Source organism: Spea bombifrons, chromosome 5 (genome assembly GCF_027358695.1).
Source record: "Spea bombifrons isolate aSpeBom1 chromosome 5, aSpeBom1.2.pri, whole genome shotgun sequence".
In the NCBI taxonomy this organism is placed as follows: domain Eukaryota; kingdom Metazoa; phylum Chordata; class Amphibia; order Anura; family Pelobatidae; genus Spea; species Spea bombifrons.
The window spans coordinates 94,513,809-94,531,486 of NC_071091.1; the positions used below are offsets into that span (position 1 = coordinate 94,513,809).

Consider the following 17,678-nt stretch of genomic DNA (forward strand, 5'->3'; position numbering starts at 1 on the left):
AACCGCATCACCCGTGATGGTCAGTAAACCTTGGTGGTAATTCGGGTGCAAAGTGGTGAAAGCAACCAATGCTGCGGCTTTAACCAAGCCGACACTGAGCAAATGTGGCGGATCCGTGTACATCGCGGCTACACGCTCTAAACATCACTCCGGTGATTAATCGGCTGCTGGTCCTTAAGTGATTTATGGACTACTTGCCACCTTATTCTGCTACCATCTTTGACAAAGTTGCAGTCTGAAAATCATTTGGAGGATCTCATGTTACCCTAACCCCGATGCTTTATCTACCCTGTCTACCTCCCGAAAACACCCAAAGATGAATGCATCCGATTGGAAAACGTTATTCTTCATGGAAACTGGACTTTTTGCACTGAAACAACTGTTTTGCTGTTATTGTCTCTTTTTTTTTATTATGTTTGCATTATCTCAAGCTGCCTTTTATTAGATAACTAAAAATGACATTGATTTTATACTGTAGTCTTTTTTTTTTTTTAAATGAATGACCGGATAGCTGTGTGATCTTTTAATGGAATCTCACATATGGAGCTTATGTTGTATGGAAAGAATAATTATAAATACTTTTATTGGCTCAGCAACCAAAGTGTTTTGTCAAAGCTAAAACCATGCGTGTTACACATATGTTACTTGCAAGAGTAGAAATGATGTATGGAAGGTAGCATTGGGGGACATTCCTGCCGCAAATGTATTTGTATCGGTGTGATAGACTGGCGTTGATATTTTAAAATGGTACTGAGATACGTCTGATCAGATACCAACGCCGCCTGCGGTACACACAGTCTGTTACCATATACGTTTGTGTTTTAAAAACCAGAAATGAATGGTTTCCAATAAACTTTTTTTTTATTATTAATCTACACTTATAATGTTGTTTACTTGTACCCGCCTGGGGTAAATATGTCTTTGGCTGTCTGGCTTGTACAATTATCTCACACTCTCATTCATGTTCTCCCACACTCATGTGCTCTCTCTCACACTCTGTGCGTCTCTACCTTCGCCACCAACTAATTCTGTGTTCCGTCATATTCCTCTTGCATCTTCCTCTTGCCCTCTTGCATCTTCCTCTTGCATCTTCTTGTTTGTTCTTCTCACGTCTTTCTTCGTCCGCTTCTCCATGAGCCTGGTCTCCTGGTGTACTTTCGCAAAAGGATGGAACCTACAGATGCACCCTGTCCCCTGATTGGCTGAACCATGGAAAGGGTGTCCCTGTGGCTCCACCCATTTGCCTAAGTGCACAGAGAGGCCAGGATAATGCAAAAATGCTTCCCTTTCTCGGTGAATATGTCATCATTATTCTGGCCTCCAGGTTAACTTCTGCAAAATGGCAGAACCCTATCCCCAGATTGGAGAAACAGGAGGGAGGTTGTATCTGGAGGCTACGCCCTTTTTGTGGTAGTTCACTGGGAGGCCATGTCCACAGAGCAGCGGATGTGGAAAGAAGATAGAAGAACCGAAAGATGACAGTGAAGAAGCGTGAGATGGACACAGAAGCGGTAGGCAGTGAAGGTAGGGAAATATTCAGAGAGAGCGTGAGTGAGAGTGTGAAATAGCATGAGAGAGTGAATGAGGATGAGTGCCAATAAAGCTCTCCGACTACAGAAGGGCTGGAGAGCTTAACAAGAACGAGCAGGCAAAAGTAAAGCATGGTGGAGGTTCCTTGTAAGTCTTTGCTGCATTTCTGCAAATTGGGGATTCGGGCAGAATATAAGGTCTCCTCAATGCTGAGGAGCACAGATACTTATCCATCATGTAATACCAACAGGGAGGCATCTGTTTGGCCCCAAATATATTCTGCAGCATGACCCGGACCTCAAAGATACAGACAAAGTCATGTCTATGACAGAACTATCTCCAGTGTAAAGAAGAACAATGAGTCCTGGTAGTGATGGTGTGGCCCCCACAGAGCCCTAACCTCAAAAATCTAATCTGTCTGGGATTACATGAAGAGGGAAGCTACTGAAGCGCATAAATCCACAGAAGAGATGTGGTTGGTTCTCCAAGATCTACCTGCCTAGTTCCTTAAAACCTGTGTCCGAATATACGTAGAATAATTCATTCTGTTTGGAAGGCAAAGGGTGGTCACACCAAATGCATTTTGTTAAATGATAAAAGTAAACTATTACCGTGTCTATTTTTGACAGAATTCTTACTTTACAGCCTTTTTTTCACACCTGCCTAAAACTTTCGCACAGTACTGTATACAATTGTCCTCAAGTTAATTATCCAAGATATTCTCTTCCATGTGTTTACCCCATCATCAAAGTCACAACCACTATTTTTGTAGACACCTCTGCCATGTTTAATAGCAGCTGTTATCTTAAGAAGCGAAGCTGATTTAGCAAACTGTGTAATCTGATCAGCTGTGTGTAGGTCTTCTGTGCCAACTACTCCATGCAATCTATTATTTGATTTCAGAACATGGCCTCTTAAAATGGGTCTCTGTCATTAGTTTATACATCCCACTGTATAGTGGGGAGCAGTACTTTACATGCTGGTCTGTAATCTGTAAAAATTATGTGTGTCCTGGAAATCACAGTCAACGTGGACACCCCAGAGGGCCCGTAAGGAAACCCTTGTCCTGGGATAGCCGCCCCAGTTGTTCTGTGATAGCCCTGTTTTCACTCGCTTTGACAATGCTCATAAGACACGTATCAACTTTCCATGATCGATAGACTATTGTAATACTGATTGTCGCTGGATTGAAACCTGGAAATGATGCAATATGATATATTGGTTGATACCATACATTGGGCCAGCACTGAAAAAGATGTATAATAACATTTGTTTTTGGAACCTTGGAGGTCTCTGCTTCAGAAGAAATGAATAAAATTCAAGAGGTAGGAATTTGGTATATATAGCTATGTATTTATATGTATCAGCCGACCTTTAACCTGATAAACATAAACACCTTGATTCTTTTCCATCATAGATCTCCGTTTCCATATATACGTATTAGGAATTATGTCATTCTGGTCGGACGCTTTAGGATTCTCAGTGTAATCACATTTGTGATGTATGAGCTGTGTGGCTTCTCATATAACGAGCTTATTTTTGGTAACGGAGAATTTAATTTCATTTTAATACCATGTATCAAATTCCTCATAATGGAACAGAGTAGCTTGGTATTGTGGGTCCGTTGTGTAAAATAATATTTCCACGTCTCAAGAACAAAGCAGCCGGTCTCTGTAACCCGGGAAACCAACAACGTTACATATTACTCCTTTAAGTGTATTTGCTGGAGGGGGATGCAGTTCTCTGACCCCGGGCCGTGTATTATAAGACAAGCATGTTGAGTTATAATGTTTCGGTAATGGCTCATGAAGAAGATGAGGTTTATTGGCCACATGCATAGATAACTTCCATATGTTGATTTATGATTAAGTGCTTCTAGTTTGTAGTATTCTTATTACAAAGAGTAAATACCACAAACCCCAATTCTCCCCTCCCCCCTGCTTACCTTCTGCTTTCACCAAAAAAGCATTGATGACCCCTAAGACTTATGGGATAATATAACCGGACCGCCGAGTCAAAATTGGAAGGTTTTGGAAGACATGAGTCCTGTTACATCAAAGCCTAAAACTACCAGCATTCCACAATAAGAACATCATACCAACAGTCTAATGCAGGGGTGGAAGTAGTGTGATAATCAGGGGCTGCTTGGCTGTTTCAGGACCTGGGCGACCTGCCATTATTGATGGAGCCATGAATTCTACTCTCTACCAGGAAATCCTGAAGGAGAACATCTGGCCATCAGTTTGTGACCTAAAGCTCAAGCGTGGTTGGGTTACGCAGCAGGACAATGATCTGAATAACACAAGCAAGTCCACCTCTGAATGGCTGAAATGAAACAAACGAAGGGTTGGAGGCCAAGTCCTCACTTGAATCTGATTGAGATGCTCAACCCTCCAATGTGGCTGATTTAAAATAATTCTGCCTAGAAGGGTGTACAAAAATGCATATATATGAAAATTAGTTTGATAATGTGACAAAATAAAAGAAATCAGGAAGGGTAAATCCTTTTTGAGAGCTCTGCAGTAACCTTCAATAAAGTGCGACAAACTATATATATAATCTGTATATACACATAATATATACATACATACATACATACATATATATATACATACATATACATACACACCTGTCATGGTCTGTAGAAAAAACGTTTGGCCCTTAGGAAGGTCACCCTTATCTGGAGACTGTGGTGCTGGTGGCCAGGGACCTCTCAGGTGTAATACTAGGAGAAGGTGATACCCAGAGGAGGTGGGACTCTTGCCGTTGATTATGGTTTCTCCAACAGAGAGAGTAACAAGGGATGGCATTGAATAGTCTAGGTCTGCCTGTCGGGGCAGTAATGAGATGTGTTCTGGAGTGGAGGCGTGTCCCGTATCCCCGACGTAGGCTGCCTGGGGTGCTGAGAGGAGAGCGCTGAGTATACATCAAACACATAGCTGGACCCAAACTACTTGTGCGAAGTTCCCAAGCACTGGAGGACAGATCGTTGGTCTCCTGCTGCTCTAGAATGCGGTGGAGAGGCAGGAGACGCTCGGATTGGTGGCTTCTTACCCTCAGCATCGTTCTGCTGGTTCCAGGCATCCTTTGCCAGGGGCAGATTTCTCTCGGGGGGGACACGTTTGAAGACCCCCCTGAAGATCCAGCTCCCCCGGCATCTGCGTTGACTTTCCAAGATGATCTGGAAACTCAGGGATTCCATGAAGACCGGAGGATGAATCCGGACACCAGCAGGAATTCACCATTCCCCTTCCCATGGCAATTTGCTGATGCCCTTCAAGGGGCAACAGTCACTAGGCTAGGGGTATTTATGGACAAAAGCAATGATCCCCACTTACATCCTCTGGCTTCTAACATTCCGCCGGTTACCAGAAAATTACCTCTCACCCCAAAACAGGCACATTCCAGCCCATCTATACCCTCTGCTCACCCTTCATCTATCCAGGGGGCAAACTCTGCTCCTCTGCTGCCCCTTGCATCCCCGGTTAGTACAGCTTTCTCTTTGCCAATTACCCCAGCACCCTATGCCCCCTCATCCCTTCCCACCCCTCCTGAGTCTTATTCCCCCTCCGAACACCTTTCTTTCTTCATGCCAGTCCCCGCGTTCCCCAGCAAGCCCCCTTACCCTGCCGTGCGCCGGGCTGCTCGCTCACTGACACCCCGAACCGTCTCCTCGTCCTATACGGTGAAAGTGCCTGCAGGGGGCGCTCTCGGGGAAACCATCTTCACCGTTCCCGACCGGCGGTACCGGGCCAAGTGGTTTGAGATCAGTTGGCCCCCAAATCCCCCGGTCAGGATTGAGAGCGGATCCGGGCGACTCTATCTGACCCACAAACTCCAAGGAGGACAGACAGAAGTGCAAGTGAAAGTTCAGAATCTGGAGCAAGGTGAGGACACCCTGTGTTTAACATCTGGCCAGTTTAAGGTAATGGGGTTAATCATTCATTATTGGCCATGCTGTGGGGGAAACCTGTGGCTACCAAAGCTCATGCTGATGCAGTCTTGTTATATTATTATTATTATTTATTTTTCTATATTATTATTATTATTGTTATCATTATCATTATTTATTGTTCTATATTATTGTTATTATTGTATTTTATTCTTATTGCCTTAGTATAACTCAAGTCACCTTCCTTAAATTTCATTGGAAATCACATTTCATTGGTTACATTTCCATATTGTTATCCTTGGACGCCATCAGGGAGGTACAGCCAGCACAGGTACAAGGACCCCAGCCTCTGGAGGGGCGCTAGGTCCCCATCAGTCCCACCCCATCCTTATCTTGACCACAATGCATTGTTTTGGTGGTAACTTCTGGATCTTGGGAGTTGTACTTCTTTAACATTGAGGTTTTTAGGATCGGCTTTTCTTAATATATTGGGCACCTCAAGGGATTCACTTATATATTTATATTATATATAAGATTTATTTATCAGCCATTTAGTTGCTATACAGAGTAAATCAGTAAAAGTGACAGATTGTTGACACGGGATATTCAATAGGAAGAGGATTGTTTCAACCATGTGCACAGATAAAAAAGAATAAAACAAGAGTTTATGAAAAAGTAAATATAAGTGAAATATAATATGTTTAGCCATTGCTGTACTCCACTGGTAGCAGAAGTGTTCCAGCACTGCCCATCCACATTCAGGGCACTTTGATGTGGAACTCCTGTTACAATAACTGGGAAAAGAACTGAATGAAATGTTCTCAGCAGACATGTCTGCGTGTATACAAAAACAAAAACTGTCTGCGCTTCTTACCCTAATAAAGTTGGCAACAAATATATAAACATAATATAAATGAGAGGTTTTGGTTATATGAATTGGCCAAAGCATAATTAAGCTCGCCCGCCATGTCAAGGCACACTCTCAATAGGGCGAGAACCAACTCTCACCTCCTACATAGTGGGCACACAAAGCAGGTTATACTGCTACCACAACCTTATTAATGTGTAGGGTGAGAAGCTCAGACAGTTTTTGTATACATTGTACAGCCAACACACTGTATTTGCAGCATGCTCACACTGTTTGGTAGGCCTCATATTATACATTTGTATTATTTGAGCCTGAGACTACCTTAGTGCACCGAAATGTTTTCTTTTTCATGTCTCCGTGTGTACCTAGAGGTTTTACATGTAATCATTATCCCACTGGATCAGTAGGATCGACTCTGGCGCTTTGAGGCCAACAGCGGAGGCCTGTATTCAGCCACCTCCTGGGTATGCTTGGGCATTAGAAGCGCTGAATGGGAAGATGGCCAGTCTGGGCCTGCTTGCAATTCCATACATTGCCACCAGGGTGACTAGAGTAACAAATAATGTGGGTGCCAATTCCCCCATGACAGGGCATTTAGTGTATCTTATATACACCTTATCGTGTAGCTAATTTCTGTGACAGGTCTAGCCAGGCTGCTGGGCCCGAGTATGCATCCCACTCACCGGATAAGGAAACATCTCTATGTATCATTTCATCTGCAACGCGTCATATAATCCCCTTGTAGTAAAAATCCACTGTGAGCAGCAGGAGGTTGTAATATTCTTATGGAATGAAGAAAAAAAAATTGTTTCCCATGTAATGTTCTGTCTGTGAGTTTTTGCTGTTTACGCCCCAGTTGCCCCATTCCTGGTGAATAAACCACTACAAATCCAGCATCCTGTTTCCTAATGACAATGTATTGATAGCTCCCCTGCCCCTAGGGAAGGTCCTCTGTGGAACTTCAAGGTTACATCTGATTCCAAATGCTTCAACATGAGAACTGATGTTCTGTGCGCAATTATTTGTATTATTTCATTTTCACATAAATCATTAAGACATAAATTAGATATTTTAATATATATATAATTTCATATTTCATATTTTATGTTATATGTGGTGCAACCCATAAAAGTCCCTGTTGGTGTAATGGTCAGGTGTCCCAATACTTTTGTCCATATAGTATATATTTAACTGGCTACTACTGTTCCGGTTGATTGCAATGGTGGAAGAGACGTGCTTTTGCTAGAGACAAATGGAAGTCTCATTTTCTAACTCCAATGGCAAAAGAACATATTAGTTTAATAATTTGCCAAGAGTGTATTTGAGTCAATCCAAAATGGACTTCAATTATCAGCAAATAAAAATCTGTTGGGCTAGACTTCCCTTTAACTCTCCGTGACGCCACAAAACTGAGTAGAGTGTAGAACTGTCCGAACGTGGATAGTTCGAGTTGTGTTGTGTTCTGGACTTCCGGGCGCATTAGGAAGTTTGATGGTGTCTTTTTGGGGGAATTGGCGCCTTGTAACACATAATAGAATTGAAATCAATATCCCAGAAACAAAGGCACAGTTAACAAAAATAAAAAAGGAAACCAAAAGCATCCATAATATTCCTTTGGTGAGGATGTGTCTCTCCCTGGAGTCCTGCACTGACCTCCACAAACCTTTACGTTTCTTTATAAATATTAGTAAAATCGAAATTTCTTGTAAATTACTGGGTACTAATTAATCAAATGACACCATAATCACTGATATAATCATAATAATAATATAAACTCAGCTCCTTGTACATTCATGTCTGTAAACTAACAAAACTAGTGCTGTGCTTGGCCTGATTTTGATTTTGTATTTGTTAATCTCTGGCAGTAGTAGGAGGTATAGCTAGTCGTTGGTGAGGAGCTGACACTCGTCATCATGCTGTACAAATTAGCAGTTGCTATACAGAGATAAAAAGTGCTTGTGGCTAATGAGAGCTTCTGTACACAAAGACACTTGGCTCTTCTTCTCCCCCACAGGTATAATGAGCAAAGGTGTTAAATCTAAGCACAGCGTGTCCTGTGTTGATGCTCAGAGACTATGCAGTCGCTCATTTGAGGATCTGTATCTTATCTGTATGATCATTTTACCAAATTATTATGTTCAGCCATAAAATGCAGCTTTTTTGCAAAGATTTCCAGGGTTTTATGGATTCAGAACACGGTGACATTTCCCAGTTTCATGTGCTTCATTCTGGTTTGATGCTAGTTGAGGTGCCCTCGCAAATTACCAGCTAGTCTAGTAGGACATCTAGTAGGACATCTAGCCAGTAAGAGGGCTAATAAACTGCACAGTTATAAACATCATAAGTTATCTTTGTTCTGGTGGCATAACCAAAGCTAACCTTTAATTTTGCACAAATATAAGTCAACAATATAATAAAAAAACACTTTGAACTTACCTGGAAATAAATTCTTATGGAAGTCAACAGCAGTAGGTGGCCCATGTGCCAGCCTCAAATGGTTTACTTGAGCTCCCTGGGGCAAGGGATATTGCAACGTCTTACATTACACCCCTAAGACAATACAAACTAAGGAGAAAGTTTATTACCTGAACCTGGAGGTGTCGGCTAAGCGGTAATTAAATGAAACCACCATAATGCCGTATGAAAAACTTTTCTGACTCTGCTGTGAGATACTTTAGAGGACTACCTGATCTCCTCATACTCATGTACTTCCATCATGTTATCTGGGGAATGCCTTTTCACCTCTATGAGAAAATGAGGGATGCAACAAAAAAGACCAATAACAGCAATTTAGAACCTGGAGTTATATGTCACGTATGAGCACTAGCAATAAATCACTGTAAATAACTACCAATAAACTGAAGGAATGCCTATCATTGTTGATGAGTTGTGCGAGATTATATCAGAACTCAATCTGACATCAGTCTCCCTTTTATGGTCTTCATTTCCTGGGCTTGTTTATTTCCCTATATATTTTCATACGCAGCACTGCACAATTTTTGATGATTTATAGGTGGGATACATGTTAATGTATCTTTTGCAATGTGATGAAGCCTAAACATGCTGGACAGGTCTTACTACTAGGGTTATTTTAGTCTTTACATAAATGTTGAATTATTTGTTTGGAGTGGAAATAATACTATGTACCCTTCTGTTTTCAGATAGTGACTGGTATTTGAGTCACATAACAATTGTTGTTCCGAGAGAAGAAAGCCTAGAATGGACAATGTATCCTTTCCCATACTTGGCTCGGGTCGACCCTGATGCATCAAAAGGCACATTTGTGTATCAGCTATTAGCCCATTACTACAATGATGAAAGCTCTGGTGGGGGGATATCTTATTATGTTGTAGAAGGTAAGGGTGTGTGAATGATCATGGTTTATTTATCTGTATAATGGAGATATGCAACATAAAAGACATCGGTGATGATAGCACACGTCCAGCTATACAGGAACAGAAGGTTAAAGCCGCTGTTCCACCTACTTTGATGCAATTAACACTTTTGTTACTAAACATATACATATGTATGCCCAAAATAATCCCGGAAATCCTTCGTTTAGGATTGAAAATGTTGCCTCATTAATAATTTGTGCTGGGAACATTAAATTATCATATTATACATGGCACTGATAGGTTGCTGCCATAGAAAAAAATCTTATACCTTCCGAGAAAAGAAATACAATGACGGATCTGCTAAGATTTATTTGGTTATTTAAGTGGAACATCATCTTTAGGAGGGCCCTACATGACGCCGCTTACAACAAGGAACTTTTAATTCATGCAGGGTACTGTGCATCCGGTTTCCCTTCATTTAGAGAGAACCGTCTCTCTCGCCATTGAAAGATTTTTTGTGTTAAATATGACATTTTTGAGTGTTTTATGTAAATAGTGTAAATAAAAGGTAATAATCACTGCTACTGTTTGACTCCTGTTACATTTTGCTATCTCTGTCTTTTCATTCATTGTTGGTTGCTCGCACCCGGTAGCGTTGTGTTATTTTTTGTATTTTGGAAGGAACTGACCGGTGGTTTGGAGTTGATAAGGAGACAGGGGTGATCAGTACCACTGGGTTCCCTATGACACGGAACACAGAATATTCACTCACAGTCCAAGCTACCGACCGGCACGGAAAGAAAAGCCCACATGCTTCTATCTCCATTCTGGCTGGAATCCGTCCGCCGCAGTTTACCAATATTTCTTACAATTTGTTTGTGCCAGAAAGCACTGCGACTGGGGAGAGGTGAGTATCATCTACATAAATTACACAAAGTTAATGTGGATTTACTTAAATTGGAAATAGAAGGTAAAATATTTTTTTAAAGTGTGGTTATTCAGGTGAATGAGAGGCTTTAAATAGTTCATTTTTTTTAGTTCAGTAGCGTCTTTGAAGTGGACCTTTTATTGCGTTTTCTTGGTTAATTCAAGAAACTTACAAAACTAATTTTCATATTGCCTTGAGGATCTGGTTACAGTAAAGTAATGATGGCTGGCTGGGTGTATTTTTATGTGACTCCCCTAAATGAAAATGTTCTTCTGGAATATTTCATAAACCATTCAATATGTCGGGGAACCCAAAACAATCGTTACACCAAGAGTATTCAATGAAGCGTAGCCGCGTGACAGATCTACTACAACCTATTTTGTAATCTACACCCGATTAACTGAATATGCCTAAACTGGCCATCTACTTTCTTTTGCAATCATTTTCTCACCCTTCACTTTAAATAATGCCCATAAGGATTTCTCAAATTCCCTACTCCCTTCAAACATATCATGCTGTGAACGAGGCACTAAGGCTGCGTAGCTCATAGAAGCCTACTTAGATGTTGTTGATGTTATGAGAATATCTAATTTATCAAGAGACACAATGATTGGTAATTTTAGACATTTGATTTAGACTTTGTGCATCACCAGGATAGCGGTTGTGGAAGCTGTGTCCTTCCAAAGTAAACCAGTCACCTATACCTTGTTGATGAATCCCAGTGGCCTGTTCTGTATGAACCAGGAGAGCGGGGAGCTGAGTCTGACACATACGGTGGATTATGAGAGGGAACATCACCTGTATCGTTTACTTGTGAAAGCACTGGAGACAGAGACGGGACTTAGCAGTGTCACAGAGGTACAGTATGATTAAAACGAAATATTTACCGGGGTTGAGCAACTTAGCTTAGCCTTAGCTGTTTTCATTTGACTTTCAATGAGAAGTCATGCCCGGAATTATGTAGACCCCCATACACTAGCATTGTATACTTAGCAAATCTTTCCAAAATCAAGACGTATTAATATTGTCTACTTTGTCTCCCATTATTGCAGGTAATTATACATATCATGGATGACAATGATTGCTCCCCAGAATTTCTGAGGTCTATCTACAGTCAAGACAACATTTTAGAAGACATCCCTGTGGGCACCTCCTTGTTGCAAGGTTTGTAGCTGTGTCTTTTTTTCCTCTCCTTGTCTCCAACAAGCTCAGTAACTTACCCTCCATCCCAATAAATATCATGATACCACAGCGCTCTCGAGATAAGTTGCACATGCCTCCATCCGAGTCCTATACTGTAGTTAGGAAATGAGGGGGTAGAGGTCCTATGCCAAGTGTCTCTTTTTGTAATTTTATTGTTCTATATTCACTCATTTATTCGTATTGCCTTCTTTATTAGTTATAGCCCAAGACTGTGACTCTGGCTCCAACTCTGAAATATCTTACTTCACCCAGAGCTCTGAATTTTCCATCACACCTCATGGTATCATCCACTCCAGCCGGCGGCTAAACTATGAACGTACCAACCACATTTATGAGTTTGTCGTAATAGCTGCGGACAAGGGAAACCCTCCTAGAACAGGAACTACGTCTGTCCGCTTACGCATGGCCAATGTTAATGACGAAGCTCCGGTTTTCTCCCGAACTGTGTAAGTATATCGCTTCAGGAAACAGACAGAATTTGACTTACATTTACATAAAATAAAATCCCTGGCGTTTAGGCCACTGTCATTTCTCTGTGACATCGGCTTGATACATTACTGTTGTTTTCTTGTGTATGACCCACACCACCTTTCCTATCGCATGCATATGATATATTTTTAATAATTTAAATGGGTAGGATCTTCTGTAATCATTTTTTTTGCGGACCAGGGACATACATTTAACACACACATCTCTACTTAACATTTTTTTTAACTAGAGAAATCTGGACTTTGTTGGTGTTTTGTAAAGTTACCCTACATGGCATCATCATACCTACAAAGGCATCTGTGCATGTTTCTATGTTATAAGCCCGTTTGACCAGGGCACTGCTAGGCTTTTGGGAGCCTCTGTAACCATAAGTAAAGAATCAAAAAGTGACATACCTTGTGTCCTTATATGTCTTAGACATGTACATATTGGCATAATTGTATTTTTACTGTGGTTGCTGTTTCTGTAAGTTCTAATTGCTGTATGCAATACTTGTTATGTCATGTTTGCCCATTGTATACTGTTCGACAATATGGTTGCGCTACATAAATCAATTAATAATAATAATGTTTAAGTTTAACTAGATAGCCACGCAATTGACTGGCCTTTTTGTTTCCTTTGTGTGTCATGTTTAATCGTTGATCCTGCTATTTCCAGTTATAACACCTTTGTAGCTGAAGATGCAGGACCTAATACATTGGTGGCCGTTGTCCATGCCAAAGATCCAGATGGTGATGGAATTTCTTACTTCATTGTTGGTGGAAATGAGGAGGGTAACTTTGAGTTGGACAGCCAGAAAGGTACCCTTATTGCATATACACGATATGTCAGAATGATGGCATATGGCAGTGATACATATGTTCTGCCATTTAATCAATAATTCTATTCTGTTTCTGAATAGACGTGCTGTGAGTGCTTCTACCAACTTTTATAAACTGTTCATGTATCTGTTTCTCTAGACTAAATATAAGTTGCTAAGGTTCATATTTCATACAATGCTTTCAGGTATCCTGAGACTTCGGACAGCTCCTCTGCCCCGGTGGATAGGACCTCAGTATATACTGAATGTCTCAGCAGTTGATGACAACTCATCTGGGGGACCTTTGTCTTTAAGAAGTTTCACTGAAGTCATTGTGGGCATAAATGATGTTAATAACAATAAGCCGATCTTCAGGGAGGTGAGGTTGAGTTAGAATAAGTAGCTTCCTTAACTGACCCAATCACCCCATCAAGTTGCAGTTGTTCCTGATGTAAAGACTCAAACCTTTGTCAGTTCTTGGTCTTGGGTTCAGGATAGCCATATGTCTCTCCCATGCATATTTAAATCCACCCACGATATTAACCTCTACAACTTCCGCTGTGGGGCTGTTCTACTTATCTACCACCCTCTCTGTAAAGTAAAACTTCCTTACATTACGCTACACAACAATAAAAAAAAGAGTAGCAAATGATTTTTCTGTACCTTTGTCAAATTCTGTGAGTGTGGTTGAGCACCAGGGCTGCCGCCTGTCCATATTTCCACTGGACAGACGAGGAATTAAGAGGTATGTCACGGGTTGTGGATTTAGATCTTTATGTCCCGGGGACTTGTATGCTGTGGCCATGTCAGTCCAAATTCCACAAGGGGGCCACTGGGCAGCCTTTGGACAGGTGAAGGTGTCTGTATTCTGCAGTTAGCATGGCCACACGCTGGGGTGGGAGACATCGTTGGGTGGGAAAGAGAGTTGACGTGCCGTGCATTCTTGTGCTGATGCATGAAAGTAGATTGAGTTTGAGTATGCGCATGTGGTGGAGATGACTCACAGTTACTGAGTATTTTGTGGTAAGAATATTGTGACTGACACTGTCTAGGGCCCAAACACTTTGAGCAGGTTTTACTTCTTTTTTTAAAAAGGAGTACTCTTTTTACTGAAAGACCCTGGTCTATATTAGTTAGTTAGTTTGGAGATATCACACTTATGTTCTGTGTTACTGTCAGCAAACAATTCATCTCATTCAATTAAAGTTGGCTGTTTTTTTTGGCTCGTTTTGGTTGAGGCTCTACTAGTTTGCTTTTGTGAATTAATATCCAGTGTCACATGGTATGGTCCCTGTTCCCCAAATGTTCTCTTGAATATTCAAAAGCTCTACATTGTTAGTTATCACCAGATTCAAAATGGCACCCACTAATTGTGACATGGGGCAGTCACTGAACAGTTTCAAAACTTTGCTCCCCTTTGCTGAGCTACTTGTTTCAGTATTACAGTCAATGTCTGGGTAATCTTCAATATGTAATTAAAGCTGACGTTCCCCTCAATACTAATATTTGGGGGTTTGTAGCATACAGTATATGTTAATTATTGTACTTTACCTCTTCACATCTGTGCAAACTTCTACCCATAAGACTTTGACATTATGACTAGTATCAGCACATATTTCTTTAATACCAGGTCTTAACTCGGGTCTAACATAAAGACATACCCCAACCCCTATTCTATTTACTCTGTCCTTCCTAAAAGTGTATAACCCTCCCTTTTCGTACACAATACATGGTATGCATCTTATATATGTCCTTAACGTTCCAGTGTTTGCAGTATAGTGAAAGCACATCCGTTTTGGAGAACCAGCCACCAGGTGCCTTTGTCCTCCAAGTAGAAGCTGTTGATGCAGACATAGGCCTTAATGGGGCTGTGAAGTATGGTATCATGCACAGAGAAGGCTCTAGTCCCTGCTTTGCCATTGATACAGATACAGGTAAAGATGGATAAACAGACCAAGGACCACCATGTTAATGTTACCGAATTTGGTGGGTGAGGATGGGATTGGAGTGGTAAACCAAATAAATCAATTCAGAAAAGAGAATAGTAACTTCTAAAACTAAGGTTTTATTCATCCCTGCTAAATGGTCTTTTTGGGAGATAATTGAGTGGAAGCCATTAGTAGTAATGGGGGTCTTCCTCTATGAAGTGCTAAATCAGATCCTTCCTTACTTAAACACGGTGAATTACTATCACTATTCAAGACTGGGAAGGACAAAACACATCAAAACATATTGCAGATACAACATATAGTCACCAAAATGGGTCTGCACAGCATGGGGCATAAAAGGTGCAAACAAAGGATCCAGGCATGTGTAAAGACTGCATACAATCCTTTGTTAATCTAGACACTTTGAATAAGTGTTGAATATTAAGTAAAACATACTTGCCAGTCCTCCCGATTCAGGGCAACAAGCCCCTGATGAAGCTCTGAAACGTGTGCTCTATGACACCGTAAGAAAGAATAAATCACTCAGCCCGATCCAGTTCATAGTAATAGTAATTTAGTATTTTCAAATTTTCTCCCAATTAAATGAGGCAATGAAGCAATTTTGGTAGTTTTTTACAAAATCAAATAAAGTTAAGTTTTAGACATTACTATCCGCTGTCTATTTTTTGTGTTGTACACTAAGTATATAAGTCATTAAATATAATTACATTTTCAATGGGTATTTTGTTTGTTTTTTTTACCAAATACCTTGTTGTACTGTGACATGTTGACAAAATGTAGGGAAAACGTCCTGATTGCAAACCCTCCTCAGATACATCAGTTTTGGTACATTGAGAGGCCTGTCAACTAAGATATAGATTTATTGATATAATTTGATATACATACAGACACCATCTCTTCTTAGACCTAAACACAAACTTTCTACAATTATTCATCACATATTATTTCTGCCATAAAAGGAAACCCTTTTTGCACACTGTACATCCTCCTGACACCACCTTCAAGGACGTAACTAGAAACCCTATGTGCGACAATTTCTCTGGGGCCCCCCGACTTCACCAAGCAATGTCCCACCTTTGTCCCCAAACAGCTTGTTTGTACCATCTTTGTCCCCAAGCAGCTTGTCAGTGCCCCCAAACAGCTTGTCTGTGCCGTCTTTGTCCTTAAACAACTTGCCTATGCAGGAGTGGCATATCTCTCTTCCTCCATGCGGGAAACGTATATGATTCCACTTCCTGCACGCTGGATCAGTCAGACAGGGAAAGAGTTCGAGAGATCATCCAATCAGACGATCTCTACACTCTCCGTGCTGCTAGCTAATGGTAGTACGCACACCTAACGGCTTTAAAAGGTGGGACAAGTGGTCTGAGAGGCCACCCACGCCCCCTAGATCTTTCTTTTTGTCTATTCTTTTTTTGTTTGGACTAAATGATATTTCGTCTTCTAGGTGTTATAACCACGCTGCAGAGCTTTGACAGAGAAAAGCAGAGAGAATATACAATTTCTGTGACAGCCATTGATCAGGCACAAGAACCACTTATTGGGATCTGCCAGATAACCATTCTAATTTCTGATGTCAATGACAATGATCCAACATTTGGGAACAGTCAATATCAATGTGAGTGTTTTTATTAAAAAAAAGGTTTTAAAATAAACTAAGGGTCTATTGTGTGTAAGGGCCCCATATGCTCCTACATTCTACAGGGGGCCCTATAACAGTATTGTGACAGTACAGCCTGACTCCAGTGTCTATAAAGGGAAGGGAGTTTACTACAGTATGGGTACAGACACAATGCCGTCCATGTTGTGTGAAAAAAATGCTGTAAAGTAAGAATGCTGTCAAAAATAGACATGTTAATCATTTATTTTTATAATTTAACAAAATGCAAAGCGAGCGAACAGAAGAAGAATCTAAATCAAATCAATATTTGGTGGGACCACCCTTTGCCTTCAAAACAGCATCAATTCTTCTAGGTACACTTAAAAAGTTTTTTAAGGAACTCGGCAGGTAGATTGTTTCAAATATCTCAGAGAACCAACCACAGTTCTTCTATGGATTTATGCGCTTCAGTAGCTTCTCTCTTCATGTAATCCCAGACAGACTTGATTTTGAGATTAGGGCTCTGTGGGGGCCATACCATCACTACCAGGACTCCTTGTTCTTCTTTACGCTGAAGATAGTTCTTAATGGCTTTGGCTGTATTTTGGGGTCATTGTTATGTTTGCAGAATACATTTGGGGCCCATCAGATGCCTCCCTGGTGGTATTGCATGATGGATAAATACCTGCCTGTACTTCTCAGCACCGAGGAGACCATTAATTCTGACCAAATCCCCAACTCCATTTGCAGAAATGCAGCCTCAATTGCGCTGTACAATTTAAGTGGGGCAATTAACGCATACATAACAAATATACATTAATACATACAGGCACATCAGGGGTTGAGGGCCCTGCCCATAAGCTTGGCATCTAACCTTATGGTACTTTATACAAAGTTCATGGCAGGAATGGTGGGCTTTTGAGGACCCCACTCAAAAAAACGCCTTCTGCTACAGCCACATATTTAAAATTTTACTCATTATTCCAGAGCATCGGCCATTCCTCTGCACCCCAGTTACTGTGTTTTTGTGAATAGTTGAGTCACTTGGGCTTGTTTCCATGTCGGAGGTATGGCTTTTTGGTTGC

General features: G+C 41.0%; 1 protein-coding gene across 1 annotated transcript in view; it reads left to right on the forward strand.

The window, feature by feature from the left end:
• The first annotated feature begins 4,540 nt into the window (after nt 1-4,540).
• Nucleotides 4,541-17,678, forward strand: part of LOC128497754 (neural-cadherin-like) — a 33,234-nt gene continuing 20,096 nt past the window's right edge. The window contains 10 exon segments of the mRNA XM_053467914.1: nt 4,541-5,417; nt 9,452-9,646; nt 10,307-10,532; nt 11,207-11,411; nt 11,606-11,717; nt 11,953-12,202; nt 12,903-13,045; nt 13,251-13,423; nt 14,810-14,978; nt 16,441-16,611. Of these exon segments, the coding sequence (XP_053323889.1) occupies nt 4,541-5,417; nt 9,452-9,646; nt 10,307-10,532; nt 11,207-11,411; nt 11,606-11,717; nt 11,953-12,202; nt 12,903-13,045; nt 13,251-13,423; nt 14,810-14,978; nt 16,441-16,611 (2,521 nt within the window).